The 17380-nt window shown below is 49.4% G+C and overlaps 1 protein-coding gene across 1 annotated transcript in view; it reads left to right on the top strand.

Moving 5' to 3' along the window:
* The window catches only part of LOC118378371 (CUB and sushi domain-containing protein 1-like), a 926375-nt gene that overhangs the window by 180377 nt on the left and 728618 nt on the right, over positions 1 to 17380 (top strand). The window contains 1 exon segment of the mRNA XM_052471760.1: positions 8155 to 8362. Within this exon segment, the coding sequence (XP_052327720.1) occupies positions 8155 to 8362 (208 nt within the window).

Here is a 17380-nt window from a genome sequence, read left to right as displayed (position 1 = left end):
CAGATTAGCCTTAATGTCGGTAGCCCTGCCCCCTGGTAAACAGATTAGCCTTAATGTCGGTAGCCCTGCCCCCTGGTAAACAGATTAGCCTTAATGTCGGTAGCCCTGCCCCTGGTAAACAGATTAGCCTTAATGTCGGTAGCCCTGCCCCCTGGTAAACAGATTAGCCTTAATGTCGGTAGCCCTGCCCCTGGTAAACAGATTAGCCTTAATGTCGGTAGCCCTGCCCCCTGGTAAACAGATTAGCCTTAATGTCGGTAGCCCTGCCCCCTGGTAAACAGATTAGCCTTAACGTCGGTAGCCCTGCCCCCTGGTAAACAGATTAGCCTTAACGTTGGTAGCCCTGCCCCCTGGTAAACAGATTAGCCTTAATGTCGGTAGCCCTGCCCCCTGGTAAACAGATTAGCCTTAACGTCGGTAGCCCTGCCCCCTGGTAAACAGATTAGCCTTAATGTCGGTAGCCCTGCCCCCTGGTAAACAGATTAGCCTTAACGTCGGTAGCCCTGCCCCCTGGTAAACAGATTAGCCTTAACGTCGGTAGCCCTGCCCCCTGGTAAACAGTGTATGATCGCTGGATGATTCATTTTAAGTCTAATACTGCGGGTAATGGCGTCGCCAATGACTAGGGTTTTCAATTTGTCAGAGCTAATGGTGGGAAGCTTCGGCGTCTCAGACCCTGTAACGGGAGGAGTAGAGACTAGAGAAGGCTCGGCCTCTGACTCCGACCCGCTGCTTAATGGGGAAGACCGGTTGAAAGTTTCTGTCGGCTGAATGACCGACACCGGTTGAGCTTTCCTACAGCATTTCCCTCCAGAAACCGTGAGAAAGTTGTCCGGCTGCGGGGACCGTGCCAGGGGATTTATACTAACGTTACTATCTGTACTTACTGGTTGATTTTGATTACACCCATACCAATACACACACACACCGGTAAACCCATACCAATACACACACACACACCGGTAAACCCATACCAATACACACACACACACCGGTACACCCATACCAATACACACACACACACCGGTAAACCCATACCAATACACACACACACACACACACCGGTAAACCCATACCAATACACACACACACACACACACACCGGTAAACCCATACCAATACACACACACACACACCGGTACACCCATACCAATACACACACACACACACACACCGGTACACCCATACCAATACACACACACACACACACACACACACACACACACACACACACACACACACACACACACACACACACTGGTACACCCATACCAATACACACACACACACAGCGGTACACCCATACCAATACACACACACACACACACACACCGGTACACCCATACCAATACAAACACACACACACACCGGTAAACCCATACCAATACACACACACACACACCGGTAAACCCATACCAATACACACACACACACACACACACACACACACACACACACACACACACACACACACACACACACACACACACACACACACACACCGGTACACCCATACCAATACACACACACACACACTGGTACACCCATACCAATACACACACACACACACACGCCGGTAAACTTACGCACGCACACACACACACAGAGGCACACACACACACACACACAGACACAAACACACCAGCTCTGTCTCTCTCAGTGTAGTGCCTGTAGTTTGTGCCATGCTGAGCAGAGCACTGTGACAGAGTAATCTTTGACCATCCCGGGGGACTCAGGAAGCCCACATACAGACATACATGGTGTGTGTGTGTGTGTATGTCTCTGTGTGTGTGTGTGTGCCTCTCTGTGTGTGTGTGTGTGTGTGTGTGTGTGTGTGTGTGTGTGTGTGTGTGTGTGTGTGTGTGTGTGTGTGTGTGTGTGTGTGTGTGTGTGTGTGTGTGTGCATGTGTGTGTGAGAGAGAGAGGGAGAGCAAGATTACACAGAGAGCCTATATAATAATAATAATAATAGTACCCCTTTCCCTCCATCCCTCCATAACTCCATCCCTCCATCCCTCCACCCCTCCATCCCTCCATCCCTCCATCCCTCCTTCTCTCCATCCCTCCATCCCTCCATCCCGCCATCCCTCCATCCCTCCATCCCTCCATCCCTCCATCCCTCCATCCTTCCATCCCTCCATCCCTCCATCTCTCCATCCCTCCATCCCTCCATCCCTCCATACCTCCATCCCTCCATCTCTCTCTCTCTCTCTCTTCTCTCCCTCCCTCAACTTTTTGTTGTTGTTCCCCCAGCCCATGTTGTCCGGCTGAAACAAAGTGCCTGGGCATGCTGGGATATTATACATGTGTCACTTCCTCCCGAGTAATTAAATGGCAACACGTTTTAGAAACTGGCAATTTATTTGAGGTCTCTCGCTGCGGCAGGGACACATAAAGGAGGGTGAGCCTGAACGCTCTCTCATAATGCATAAATGTATTGTTAATGCCTGGCCATACGATTGACCGAACAGCCGTGTACGTGGTGGTAGAACCGTTTTCATGTAGCTAGCTTTATAAATCAAACAGACGTGTGGATTAAGTTTTCGTCAACGGATAGATATTCAAATGTTTGTTTTAATTACAAATACAATGGAGCTTGGCAGTTGGAGCTTGTTTTCTATTTTTGTGTGTGTGTGTGTGTGTGTGTGTGGGGGGGGGGGTACTGTGTCAACTATGAACCTGTTGGATCAGAACACATCAGTCAACTCTCATTTAGCAGTTATCTTTTGTTGTTTAGGCTCTGTCTCTCATCCTCTATCCTCTCCTTCCTCCTCTCCTTCTGTCTCATCTCTCCTTCTCTACATCCGTCCGTCTCTCTTCCTCAGTGAAAGCAAGCATGTAATATATTCTCTGGCAGTAAATGTCAGTGCAGCTGCCTAGCCTCGCGGCATCTCTCTCTCTCTCTCTCTCTCTCTCTCTCTCTCTCTCTCTCTCTCTCTTCCCCTCTATCTCTTCCACTCTTTAGCCTCGCGGCATCTCTCTCTCTCTCTCTCTCTCTCTCTCTCTCTCTCTCTCTCTCTCTCTCTCTCCCCCTCTATCTCTTCCCCTCTCTCTATTCCACTCTCTAGCCTCGCGGCATCTCTCTCTCTCTCTCTCTCTCTCTCTCTCTCTCTCTCTCTCTCTCTCTCTCTCTCTTCCTCTCTCTCTCTTCCCCTCTATCTCTTCCTCCTTCTCTCTCTTCTCTCTCTTCCACTCTCTCTCTTCCCCTCTCTAGCCTCGCGGCATCTCTCTCTCTCTGTCTCTCTCTCCCCCTCTCTTCCCCTCTCTTCCTCTATCTCTCTCTATGCCATTTAAACCACATGCAGACAGATAGTTGTGATGCTGCCGTGAAGTGATAGTGGTATAGAAAATGGTGTATTTCGCTTCGGGCTCAGTGTGTGTGTGTCCGAATATTGTGTGTGTGTGTGTGTCTGGGGGTGAATATTGGTGTGAATATTGTGTGTGTGGGAATATTGTGTGTGTGTGAATATCGTGTGTGAACATTGTTTGTCAATATTGTGTGTGTGTGTGTGTGTGTGTGTGTGTGTGTGTGTGTGTGTGTGTGTGTGTGTGTGTGTGTGTGTGTGTGTGTGTGTGTGTGTGTGTGTGTGTGTGTGTGTGTGTGTGTGTGTGTGTGTGTTTTTCTACGGTCTGCACTGCCTCGTAGGTTGGTTGTCATGACACCCAGGGAAGGAAAACTTGGCGGTCGGTCTGCTGCTCCGAAGCTCTGAATCCCAGGCTGGAACTCCGTTCAGGATGGTTAGGTGGGATGGTTAGACAGGATGGTTAGATGGGATGGTTAGATGGTTAGACAGGATGGTTAGATGGGATGGTTAGATGGTTAGATGGGATGTTTAGACAGGATGGTTAGATGGGATGGGATGGTTAGACAGGATGGTTAGATGGTTAGACAGGATGGTTAGATGGTTAGACGGGTTGGTTAGACAGGATGGTTTGATGGTTAGACGGAATGGTTAGACGGGATGGTTAGATGGTTAGACAGGATGGTTAGACGGGATGTTTAGATGGTTAGACAGGATGGTTAGACAGGATGTGTCAGCAGGATGGTTAGACAGGATAGTTAGACAGGGTGGTTAGACGGGATGGTTAGATGGTTAGACGGGATGGTTAGATGGTTAGACGGGATGGTGAGATGGTTAGACAGGATGGTTAGACAGGATGGTTAGATGGTTAGATGGGATGGTTAGATGGTTAGACAGGATGGTTAGATGGGATGGTTAGACAGGATGGTTAGATGGGATGGTTAGATGGTTAGATGGGATGGTTAGACAGGATGGTTAGATGGGATGGTTAGATGGTTAGATGGGATGGTTAGACGGGATGGTTAGATGGTTAGACAGGATGGTTAGACGGGATGTTTAGATGGTTAGACAGGATGGTTAGACAGGATGTGTCAGCAGGATGGTTAGACAGGATGGTTAGACGGGATGGTTAGATGGGATGGTTAGATGGTTAGACAGGATGGTTAGACAGGATGGTTAGACAGGGTGGTTAGACAGGGTGGTTAGACAGGGTGGTTAGAGAGAAGGTTTTCCTCCAGCATGGAAAACCCTGTGGTATGGAATGACAATCCCCCTCCTCCTTCTCCTCCCTCCCTCCTTTCCTCCTCCCTTCTCCTCCCTCCTTGCCCGCTCTCCCTCCTCCCTCCTTGCCCCTCTCCCTCCACACTTCTCCTCCCTCCTTGCCCGCTCTTCCTCCTCCCTCCTTTCCCCTCTCCCTCCTCCCTCCTTTGCCCTCTCCCTCCTCCCTCCTTTCCCCTCTCATTCCTCCCTCCTTGCCCGCTCTCCCTCCTCCCTCCTCCGTCCTTTCCCCTCTCCCTCCTCCCTCCTTTCCCCTCTCCCTCCTCCCTCCTTTCCCCTGTCCCTCCTCCCTCCTCCCTCCTTTCCCCTCTCCCTCCTCCCTCCTTTCCCCTCTCCCCCTCCTTCCTTCTCCTCCCTCCTTCCCCCTACTCCTCACTTCTCCTCCCTCCTTTCCCCTCTCTGTCCTCCTCCCATCTTCTGCTTTCCCCTCTCCCCCTCCTTCCTTCCCCTCCCTCCTTCCCCCTACTCCTCACTTCTCCTCCTTGCTCTCCCCCTCCTTCCTTCTCCTCCCTCCTTTCCCCTCTCCCCCTCCTTCCTTCTCCTCCCTCCTTCCCCCTACTCCTCACTTCTCCTCCTTTCTCTCCCCTCTCCTCCCTATACTCCTCCCTTCTCCCTATTTGGTGTTACCCATCACCTCTGTTTATCTTTCTCTCTCCTCCCTCCTCCCTACCTCCTTCCCCCTACTCCTCACTTCTCCTCCTTTCTCTCTCCTTCCTCCCTCCCTCCTTTCCCCTCTCCCTCCTCCCTCCTTTCCCCTCTCCTTCCTCCCTCCTTTCCCCTCTCTCTCTCTCCTTCCTCCCTACCTCCTTTCCTATATACCTTTTTCTCTTGCCCTGACACATCACCTGTCACCATCCATCTCCCTCTCTCTTTCCGTCAGTCCTTCCTACGGAGAACCCTCTCTCCGTGCTTCACACTTCACAGGTTTCCTCTCTTCCGTGCGCTCCAGCTCTCTCATGGGGGGTTGCCGTGGTTACAGATACGACGAATGTTTGACAGGACCCTGGGCTCCAGTAGCCCCGCCCCCCCTTCCCTCCCTGTGAACACTCTCACAGAGCTAGCCGGACGCTGCCGCTAACAAATACCACGTCACACTCTCACACACACACACACACACACACACACACACACACACACACACACACACACACACACACACACACACACACACACACACACACACACACACACACACACACACACACACACACACACTGTCTTTACCAGCCTTACCAGCTCAAAAGCTAAGCCAAAGCATGTCTCTGCACTCTCTGGAGAGACAGACAGAGCCAAGGGCCACTCTCTGGAGACACAGACAGAGCCAAGGGCCACTCTCTGGAGAGACAGACAGAGCCAAGGGCCACTCTCTGGAGACACAGACAGAGCCAAGGGCCACTCTCTGGAGACACAGACAGAGCCAAGGGCCACTCTCTGGAGAGACAGACAGAGCCAAGGGCCACTCTCTGGAGACACAGACAGAGCCAAGGGCCACTCTCTGGAGACACAGACAGAGCCAAGGGCCACTCTCTGGACACAGACAGAGCCAAGGGCCACTCTCTGGAGACACAGACAGAGCCAAGGGCCACTCTCTGGAGACACAGACAGAGCCAAGGGCCACTTTCTGGAGACACAGACAGAGCCAAGGGCCACTCTCTGGAGACACAGACAGAGCCAAGGGCCACTCTCTGGAGACACAGACAGAGCCAAGGGCCACTCTCTGGAGACACAGACAGAGCCAAGGGCCACTCTCTGGAGACACAGACAGAGCCAAGGGCCACAGTAACAATTGTTTTGTTTTGTTGTTGTTAAATTGTCTCCTGATAGGAGAGAAGAAAGTGTTCCCAGTGTGAAATGTTTAACACAAATCTGAATTAATACGATTGAATCTAATTCAATTTAATCAACTTCACCGTTGCTTCGACTTGCATCATCCAACCTATGCTCTTCCCCGAAGAATTACAGTCGTAAAGTCATAAAACCATGAAACATTTTTGTAGTGTTTCAGGAAGGTGTTTTTTCCTATGGAGCTCTGTTCTATTGTAGCTGTCTGCTTTCTACACTCTGCATGTAACATCAGAACAACACACAATATTTCTCTGTCTGTCTTTGTATTGTTATAGTACTGGTGAGGGCGACATTTGTGTTACTTCATTACATTTACATTTACATTTAAGTCATTTAGCAGACGCTCTTATCCAGAGCGACTTACAAATTTAAAAAGAAAATGTTTTACAAACAATTTGAATTATGCGTTTACAGTTACCATTCCTGTTTCAAAGCGTTCTCTCTCAGCTCCTTCTCTCTCTGCTCCTTTTCTCTCTGCTCCTTTTCTCTCTGCTCCTTCTCTCTCTGCTCCTTCTCTCTCTGCTCCTTCTCTCTCTGCTCCTTTTCTCTCTGCTCCTTCTCTCTGCTCCTTCTCTCTCTGCTTCTTCTCTCTCTGCTCCTTCTCTCTCTGCTACTTCTCTCTCTGCTCCTTCTCTCTCTGCTCCTTCTCTCTCTGCTCCTTCTCTCACTGCTCCTTCTCTCTCTGCTCCTTCTCTCTCTGCTCCTTCTCTCTCTGCTCCTTTTCTCTCTGCTCCTTCTCTCTCTGCTCCTTCTCTCTCTGCTTCTTCTGTCTCTCTGTTCCTTCTCTCTCTGCTCCTTTTCTCTCTGCTCCTTCTCTCTCTGCTCCTTCTCTCTCTGCTTCTTCTCTCTCTGGTTCTTCTCTCTCTGCTCCTTCTCTCTCTGCTCCTTCTCTCTCTGCTCCTTCTCTCTCTGCTTCTTCTGTCTCTCTGCTCCTTCTCTCTCTGCTCCTTCTCTCTCTGCTCCTTCTCTCTCTGCTCCTTCTCTCTCTGCTTCTTCTCTCTCTGCTCCTTCTCTCTCTGCTCCTTCTCTCTCTGCTCCTTTTCTCTCTGCTCCTTCTCTCTCTGCTCCTTTTCTCTCTGCTCCTTCTCTCTCTGCTCCTTCTCTCACTGCTCCTTCTCTCTCTGCTCCTTCTCTCTCTGCTCCTTTTCTCTCTGCTCCTTCTCTCTCTGCTCCTTCTCTCTCTGCTTCTTCTCTCTCTGCTTCTTCTCTCTCTGCTCCTTCTCTCTCTGCTCCTTCTCTCACTGCTCCTTCTCTCTCTGCTCCTTCTCTCTCTGCTCCTTCTCTCCGTGCTCCTTCTCTCTCTGCTCCTTCTCTCTCTGCTCCTTCTCTCTCTGCTCCTTCTCTCTCTGCTCCTTCTCTCTCTGCTTCTTCTCTCACTGCTCCTTCTCTCACTGCTCCTTCTCTCTCTGCTCCTTCTCTCTCTGCTCCTTCTCTCTCTGCTCCTTCTCTCTCTGCTACTTCTCTCTCTGATACTTCTCTCTCTGCTCCTTCTCTCTCTGCTCCTTCTCTCTCTGCTCCTTCTCTCTCTGCTACTTCTCTCTCTGCTCCTTCTCTCTCAGATCCTCCTCTCTCTCTTCCTTCTCTCTCTGCTCCTTCTCGCAGCTCCTTCTCTCAGCTCCTTCTCTCTCAGCTCCTTCTCTCTCTGCTCCTTCTCTCTATTTCTGTTGGTCTGTCTGTGGGGCGGTCTGTAATCCTAACCTGTGTCTCTCTCCTTCTCACTCTCCCACAGCGGATGATGGTTGTGGGGGTACGTTGCGAGGCCAGAGCGGTGTGATCACCAGCCCCAACTACCCAGGGGAGTACAGCAACAATGCAGACTGTACCTGGACCGTCCTGGCTGAGCCTGGAGACACCATCGCCCTGGTCTTCTCTGACTTTACCCTGGAGGACGACTATGACCTGCTGGAGGTCAGCGGCACAGACGGCTCCTCTCAGTGGTGAGTACCCAGCCGGGGTGATTCGATGTGGGGGAGGGATTGGGATGGGGTGGGGTATGGTGGTTTATGGTCGGTAAACTGATGGAGGTCAGGTTGTCTCAGTGGTGAGTACCCAGCCAGATGGGAATGTTTTCTGGGGATCAGAGGGTTAGAGGGTGGGGCTTGGTGCTGTTTTCTGGGGAGCAGATGGTTAGAGGGTGGGGCTTGGTGCTGGTTAAAACATTTACTATGACCTTTGACCTTTCAGGAAATTGGCATGTCCTGTCTCAGTCTTTTTTTTGGTTTTTATTTTTTAAATATTTTCATAAGATGTGATGAGCGATTACTAGTGAGCTTACTGCTCTATCGTAACTATAATGCTGCGTGTATCTCATTGCTAAAGTCGTGTGTTCATGTGTTCTTCTCTGCAGTGCATTTTTTGGTTCTCTTCTGAAAGGTGATGCTCTTGTCTCACGGGCTCATGAGACGTCTCATTGTCCAACATGTTGGTTTGCTGTTGGAGTAGGAATGAACGGATCTGGTTGGCTACTGAGCTGTGGCTGTGTGTTGGGGCGTAGGAATGGACGGATCTGGTTGGCTACTGAGCTGTGGCTGTGTGTTGGGGCGTAGGAATGAACGGATCTGGTTGGCTACTGAGCTGTGGCTGTGTGTTGGGGCGTAGGAATGAACGGATCTGGTTGGCTACTGAGCTGTGGCTGTGTGTTGGGGCGTAGGAATGAACGGATCTGGTTGGCTACTGAGCTGTGGCTGTGTGTTGGGGCGTAGGAATGAACGGATCTGGTTGGCTACTGAGCTGTGGCTGTGTGTTGGGGCGTAGCAGTGTGATGATGTAATTAACTAATGTGATTCCAGATGATGGAGACGACAGACCCGGTTACTTTAGTGGTCCTTCTGTAGCTCAGTTGGTAGAGCATGGCGCTTGTAATGCCAGGGTAGTGGGTTCGATTCCCGGGACCACCCATACGTAGAATGTATGCACACATGACTGTAAGTCGCTTTGGATAAAAGCGTCTGCTAAATGGCATATATTATTATTATTATTATTTACCCAACTTTGCAGGTTTTAGTTGTTGTTTAATAATAATTCCCAGAGTCGTGTCAAGTTGTCTGGATGTCCTTTAGGTGGTGGACCAGTCTTGACTCCAATGCTTCCCCACAGTCGTGTCAAGTTGGCTCACCTTCCTAATAAGGAGTCGCACCCTCTTTTGGAATTGACTCTATAAGGCTGGATGTCCTTTGGGGTGGTGGACCATTCTTGGTACACACGGGGAAACTGTAGAATGTGAAAAACCCAGCAGCGTTGCAGTTCTTGACACAAACCGGTGCGCCTGGCACCTACTACAGTACCCCCGTTCAAAGGCACTTTAATCTGGTGTCTCGTCCATTCACCCTCTGAATGACACACAGACACAATCCAAGTCTCAGTTGTCTCAAGGCTTAAAAATCCTTCTTTAACCCACGTCTCCTCCTCTTCATCTACACTGATTGAAGTGGATTTAACAAGTGACATCAATAAGGGATCATATCTTTCACCTGGATTCACCTGGTCAGTCTGTCATGCAAAGAGCAGGTGTTCTTCATGTTTATTTAACTTGCACTATATCATGACATGAGGTCTCTGCTCCTACAGTATGTGAAAAGGCAGAGCCATTCTGAAAGCAGTAACTTGGAACAGGGAATGAATTGGACTGGATCTGAACAGACACTTAACTAAGAACTGAGTCACACATCAAAGCGATGCTCTCATTCTGTCACTCTCACATGGCCATTGATAGAGAATAGCTGTTTCCCTGAAAAACACGAATACACTGCATATGTGATGTCATCAGACCTTGGTCCTCTTTTATGCTGGATTGTGATTGGCTCTAAGTTGCCAGCTCTGTTCCCTGAGCTCTCTTCTCAATGAGTCTGCTTCTGTGGTGATTGTTGCCGGGGACCGCCCCTGTGGCGGTGCGTTACACTCTTAGGAGAGAGAGAGAGAGAGAGAGAGAGAGAGAGAGAGAGAGAGAGAGAATATGGGAGAGAGGGAAGAGAGAGAGACAGAGAGAGACACAGAGAGAGACACACACAGAGAGAGAGAGAGAGAGAGAGAGAGAGAGAGAGAGAGAGAGAGAGAGAGAGAGAGAGAGAGAGAGAGAGAGAGAGAGAGAGAAACAGAGAAACAGAGAAACAGAGAAACAGAGAAACAGAGAGAGGGAATATGGAAGAGAGGGAAGAGCGACAGAGAGAGAGAGAGAGAGAGAGACAGAGAGAGAGAGAGACAGAGAGAGACAGAGAGAGAGAATATGGAAGAGAGGGAAGAGAGAGAGAGAGAGAGAGAGAGAGAGACAGAGAGAGACACAGAGAGAGAAACAGAGAAAGAGAGAGAGAGACAGAGAGAGAGAGAGAGAGAATGATACATGAGGGAGGAGTGACATTTGTTGGCACGCAATGCGGAACGTATCACACTTGATGATGCACTTTGCCGGCGACAGGCGAGACAGGTAGCACTGGGGACAGGGTTGTCACTAGTTACCACAGCCGCAAAGTCAGAATTATGATGAAACCCCACCTATTTCCACATTTTCTCTTCTTAAAATCATATTTTAAGCTCATCCCTAACCTTAATCTTTATTTTACCCATACTGCTAAACATGTGCCTAACACTAACCTTAAATTAAAACTAACAAACCAAAAAAAGGGACTGTACCTGTTGGCCAGAGTAGAGACAGTAAGGGGGAGGTAGAGGACTGTCCCTGTTGGCCAGAGTAGAGACAGTAAGGGGGAGGTAGAGGACTGTCCCTGTTGGCCAGAGTAGAGACAGTAAGAGGGAGGTGGAGGACTGTCCGTGTTGGCCAGAGTAGAGACAGTAAGGGGGAGGTAGAGGACTGTCCCTGTTGGCCAGAGTAGAGACAGTAAGGGGGAGGTGGAGGACTGTCCGTGTTGGCCAGAGTAGAGACAGTAAGGGGGAGGTAGAGGACTGTCCATGTTGGCCAGAGTAGAGACAGTAAGGGGAGGTGGAGGACTGTCCCTGTTGGCCAGAGTAGAGACAGTAAGGGGAGGTAGAGGACTGTCCATGTTGGCCAGAGTAGAGACAGTAAGGGGGAGGTAGAGGACTGTCCCTGTTGGCCAGAGTAGAGACAGTAAGGGGGAGGTAGAGGACTGTCCATGTTGGCCAGAGTAGAGACAGTAAGGGGGAGGTGGAGGACTGTCCCTGTTGGCCAGAGTAGAGACAGTAAGGGGGAGGTAGAGGACTGTCCCTGTTGGCCAGAGTAGAGACAGTAAGGGGGAGGTAGAGGACTGTCCCTGTTGGCCAGAGTAGAGACAGTAAGGGGGAGGTAGAGGACTGTCCCTGTTGGCCAGAGTAGAGACAGTAAGGGGGAGGTAGAGGACTGTCCCTGTTGGCCAGAGTAGAGACAGTAAGGGGGAGGTAGAGGACTGTCCATGTTGGCCAGAGTAGAGACAGTAAGGGGGAGGTAGAGGACTGTCCCTGTTGGCCAGAGTAGAGACAGTAAGGGGGAGGTAGAGGACTGTCCCTGTTGGCCAGAGTAGAGACAGTAAGGGGGAGGTAGAGGACTGTCCATGTTGGCCAGAGTAGAGACAGTAAGGGGGAGGTAGAGGACTGTCCATGTTGGCCAAAGTAGAGACAGTAAGGGGGAGGTGGAGGACTGTCCATGTTGGCCAGAGTAGAGACAGTAAGGGGGAGGTAGAGGACTGTCCATGTTGGCCAAAGTAGAGACAGTAAGGGGGAGGTGGAGGACTGTCCATGTTGGCCAGAGTAGAGACAGTAAGGGGGAGGTAGAGGACTGTCCATGTTGGCCAGAGTAGAGACAGTAAGGGGGAGGTGGAGGACTGTCCATGTTGGCCAGAATAGAGACTGTAAGGGGGAGGTAGAGGACTGTCCATGTTGGCCAGAGTAGAGACTGTAAGGGGGAGGTAGAGGACTGTCCATGTTGGCCAGAATAGAGACAGTAAGGGGGAGGTAGAGGACTGTCCATGTTGGCCAGAGTAGAGACAGTAAGGGGGAGGTAGAGGACTGTCCATGTTGGCCAGAGTAGAGACAGTAAGGGGGAGGTAGAGGACTGTCCATGTTGGCCAGAGTAGAGACAGTAAGGGGGAGGTGGAGGACTGTCCCTGTTGGCCAGAGTAGAGACAGTAAGGGGGAGGTAGAGGACTGTCCATGTTGGCCAGAGTAGAGACAGTAAGGGGGAGGTGGAGGACTGTCCATGTTGGCCAGAATAGAGACTGTAAGGGGGAGGTAGAGGACTGTCCATGTTGGCCAGAGTAGAGACTGTAAGGGGAGGTAGAGGACTGTCCATGTTGGCCAGAATAGAGACAGTAAGGGGAGGTAGAGGACTGTCCCTGTTGGCCAGAGTAGAGACAGTAAGGGGAGGTAGAGGACTGTCCCTGTTGGCCAGAGTAGAGACTGTAAGGGGAGGTAGAGGACTGTCCCTGTTGGCCAGAGTAGAGACTGTAAGGGGGAGGTAGAGGACTGTCCCTGTTGGCCAGAGTAGAGACAGTAAGGGGGAGGTAGAGGACTGTCCATGTTGGCCAGAGTAGAGACAGTAAGGGGGAGGTAGAGGACTGTCCATGTTGGCCAGAGTAGAGACAGTAAGGGGGAGGTAGAGGACTGTCCCTGTTGGCCAGAGTAGAGACAGTAAGGGGGAGGTAGAGGACTGTCCATGTTGGCCAGAGTAGAGACAGTAAGGGGGAGGTAGAGGACTGTCCCTGTTGGCCAGAGTAGAGACAGTAAGGGGGAGGTAGAGGACTGTCCCTGTTGGCCAGAGTAGAGACTGTAAGGGGGAGGTAGAGGACTGTCCCTGTTGGCCAGAGTAGAGACAGTAAGGGGAGGTAGAGGACTGTCCATGTTGGCCAGAGTAGAGACAGTAAGGGGGAGGTAGAGGACTGTCCATGTTGGCCAGAGTAGAGACAGTAAGGGGGAGGTAGAGGACTGTCCCTGTTAGCCAGAGTAGAGACTGTAAGGGGGAGGTAGAGGACTGTCCCTGTTGGCCAGAGTAGAGACTGTAAGGGGGAGGTAGAGGACTGTCCCTGTCTAAATAGTGATGGGAACCGTTATTCCAATATTCCAAAATCAGAACGGAGGACATCAGTATTTGATTACTTGCGAGAGTATTCATATATTTTTTTTAAAATATAAACGTAACATTCAGAAATGAACTGGGAATACAAATATAAATATTTTGGTCAAATATATCTTTAAGAAAAGGTAGGGGGGTGCATCAGAAAACCAGCCAGGTTCTGGTTTGACCACCAATTCAAATCACATTTCATTTGTTACATGCACAGAATACAACAGGTGTTGACCGTACTGTGAAATGTTTACTTACAAGACCTTATTAACCAACAATGCAGTTCAAGAAATAGTTAAAAATATTTTGTAAATAAACTAAAGTAACACAAGAATTGTACATAATAGTGATGAGGCCCTATACAGGGGGTACAGGTACAGAGTCAATGTGGAGGCTATATACAGGGGGTACTGGTACAGAGTCAATGTGGAGGCTATATACAGGGGGTACTGGTACAGAGTCAATGTGGAGGCTATATACATGGGGTACTGGTACAGAGTCAATGTGGAGACTATATACAGGGGTACCGGTACAGAGTCAATGTGGAGGCTATATACAGGGTGTACCGGTACAGAGTCAATGTGGAGGCTATATACAGGGGTACCGATACAGAGTCAATGTGGAGGCTATATACAGGGGGTACCAGTACAGAGTCAATGTGGAGGCTATATACAGGGGTACCGGTACAGAGTCAATGTGGAGGCTATATACAGGGGGTACAGGTACAGAGTCAATGTGGAGGCTATATACAGGGGTACCGGTACAGAGTCAATGTGGAGGCTATATGCAGGGGTACCAGTACAGAGTCAATGTGGAGGCTATATACAGGGGGTACCGGTACAGAGTCAATGTGGAGGCTATATACAGGGGTACTGGTACAGAGTCAATGTGGAGGCTATATACAGGGGTACTGGTACAGAGTCAATGTGGAGGCTATATACAGGGGTACTGGTACAGAGTCAATGTGGAGGCTATATACAGGGGTACTGGTACAGAGTCAATGTGGAGGCTATATACAGGGTGTTATGGTACAGAGTCAATGTGGAGGCTATATACAGGGTGTTATGGTACAGAGTCAATGTGGAGGCTATATACAGGGGTACTGGTACAGAGTCAATGTGGAGGCTATATACAGGGTGTTATGGTACAGAGTCAATGTGGAGGCTATATACAGGGTGTACCAGGTACAGAGTCAATGTGGAGGCTATATACAGGGGGTACCGGTACAGAGTCAATGTGGAGGCTATATACAGGGGGTACCGGTACAGAGTCAATGTGCGCGGATACGTGTTCGAGGTAATTTGTAAAGATAATAAACAGCGAGTTGCAGTCCCTCTAACCAGTGTCTCTAACCAGTGTCTCTAACCAGTGCCTCTAACCAGAGGGAATGTATCATTCCAGTGTCTCTAACCAGTGTCTCTAACAAGTGTCTCTAACCAGTGTCTCTAACCAGTGCCTCTAACCAGTCCCTCTAACCAGTGTCTCTAACAAGTGTCTCTAACCAGTGTCTCTAACCAGTGCCTCTAACCAGAGGGAACACATCAATCTACCATTACAGTGTCTCTAACCAGTGTCTCTAACCAGTGTCTCTAACCAGTGCCTCTAACCAGTGTCTCTAACCAGTGTCTCTAACCAGTCCCTCTAACCAGTCCCTCTAACCAGTGTCTCTAACCAGTGCCTCTAACCAGTCCCTCTAACCAGTGTCTCTAACCAGTGTCTCTAACCAGTGTCTCTAACCAGTGCCTCTAACCAGTGTCTCTAACCAGTCCCTCTAACCAGTGTCTCTAACCAGTGTCTCTAACCAGTGTCTCTAACCAGTGTCTCTAACCAGTGCCTCTAACCAGTGTCTCTAACCAGTGTCTCTAACCAGTCCCTCTAACCAGTGTCTCTAACCAGTGTCTCTAACCAGTGTCTCTAACCAGTCCCTCTAACCAGTGTCTCTAACCAGTGTCTCTAACCAGTCCCTCTAACCAGTGTCTCTAACCAGTGTCTCTAACCAGTGTCTCTAACCAGTGCCTCTAACCAGTGTCTCTAACCAGTCCCTCTAACCAGTGTCTCTAACCAGTGTATCTAACCAGTGCCTCTAACCAGTGTCTCTAACCAGTGTCTCTAACCAGTGCCTCTAACCAGTGGGAACACATCAATCTACCATTACAGTGTCTCTAACCAGTGTCTCTAACCAGTGTCTCTAACCAGTGTCTCTAACCAGTGTCTCTAACCAGTGTCTCTAACCAGTCCCTCTAACCAGTGTCTCTAACCAGTCCCTCTAACCAGTGTCTCTAACCAGTGTCTCTAACCAGTGCCTCTAACCAGTGTCTCTAACCAGTGTCTCTAACCAGTGTCTCTAACCAGTGTCTCTAACCAGTGGGAACACATCAATCTACCATTACAGTGTCTCTAACCAGTGTCTCTAACCAGTGTCTCTAACCAGTGTCTCTAACCAGTGTCTCTAACCAGTGCCTCTAACCAGTGCCTCTAACCAGTGCCTCTAACCAGTGTCTCTAACCAGTGCCTCTAACCAGTGTCTCTAACCAGTGTCTCTAACCAGTGTCTCTAACCAGTGCCTCTAACCAGTCCCTCTAACCAGTGTCTCTAACCAGTGCCTCTAACCAGTGTCTCTAACCAGTCCCTCTAACCAGTGTCTCTAACCAGTGTCTCTAACCAGTGTCTCTAACCAGTCCCTCTAACCAGTGTCTCTAACCAGTCCCTCTAACCAGTGTCTCTAACCAGTGTCTCTAACCAGTCCCTCTAACCTGAGGAAACACATCAATCTACCATTACAGTGTTTATATCCATATAGACTCCGCCCCCCCCTCCTCACTCTGAGGCAATGTAAATAATTCCCAACACAAACCAATTGAGACACACACACAGTCACATAAACACACACACACACACACACACAGTCACATAAACACACACACACACACACACACACACACACACACACACACACACACACACACACACACACACACACACACACACACACACACACACACACACACACACACACACACACACACACACACATAGTCACACACACACACACACACACACACACACACACACACACACACACACACACACACACACAGTCACATAAACACACACACACACACAGTCACATAAACACACACACAATGTAAATAACGCCCAACGCCAGCCAATATAGTGTCGATGTGCCGGGTGTGGATTCCTGATTAGCTCTCTTGGCATTAAGTGGACCTCACAGCCATTTGACATGTAATGATGTTTTAGCCCGCTGACTCCTTCCTGTCGTACAGTGGTGGGACCAGCATCAGATGCACAACAGTGAGGCGTTTAAGGGAATGAAAGGAAGGACTTACTGTCATGTATTTTTACATGACTGGGTAAGTGGGGGGTTGACTGTCTGACTTTACCTTTAATATAATATATGTCATTTAGCAGACGCTTTTATCCAAAGCGACTTACAGTCATGTGTGCATACATTCTACGTATGGGTGGTCCCGGGGATCGAACCCACTACCCTGGCGTTACAAGCGCCATGCTCTACCAACTGAGCTACAGAAGGACCACCTTTGGCATGTCATTCCTTCTTGTATTTTAATAGGTTAGTTGAATGATTTTCATTTCATTTCATGTTGATTTATAAGCACCAGTGACCTTCAAATGAAGTGTTACTGATAAGCTGTTGAAAAAGACAACGCTCTTTTAGTTGAGGTATCAGGCTGCTTTGATGACTATGCGGATTCTAATACCTGGACTTATTTGTAAAGGGGGGTTGGTCCATGTTCATTAGAGCAGATCAGGTCATATTGACTTAGACATTGTACAACTTTCATCTCGGTGAATTGTTGTGTCCTAACCCTTTTCGTCTGATCATTAAGTTCTAAAAACAAATAACAAACGGCCGCCCTGAATAATTAAAACAATGAAATAACCGCAAGATGTCGGCTAAAGCTGT

Source organism: Oncorhynchus keta, chromosome 19 (genome assembly GCF_023373465.1).
Source record: "Oncorhynchus keta strain PuntledgeMale-10-30-2019 chromosome 19, Oket_V2, whole genome shotgun sequence".
In the NCBI taxonomy this organism is placed as follows: Eukaryota; Metazoa; Chordata; class Actinopteri; order Salmoniformes; family Salmonidae; genus Oncorhynchus; species Oncorhynchus keta.
The sequence above is the reverse complement of the archived record's forward strand: the minus strand, read 5'-3'. Positions and strand labels throughout refer to the sequence as shown.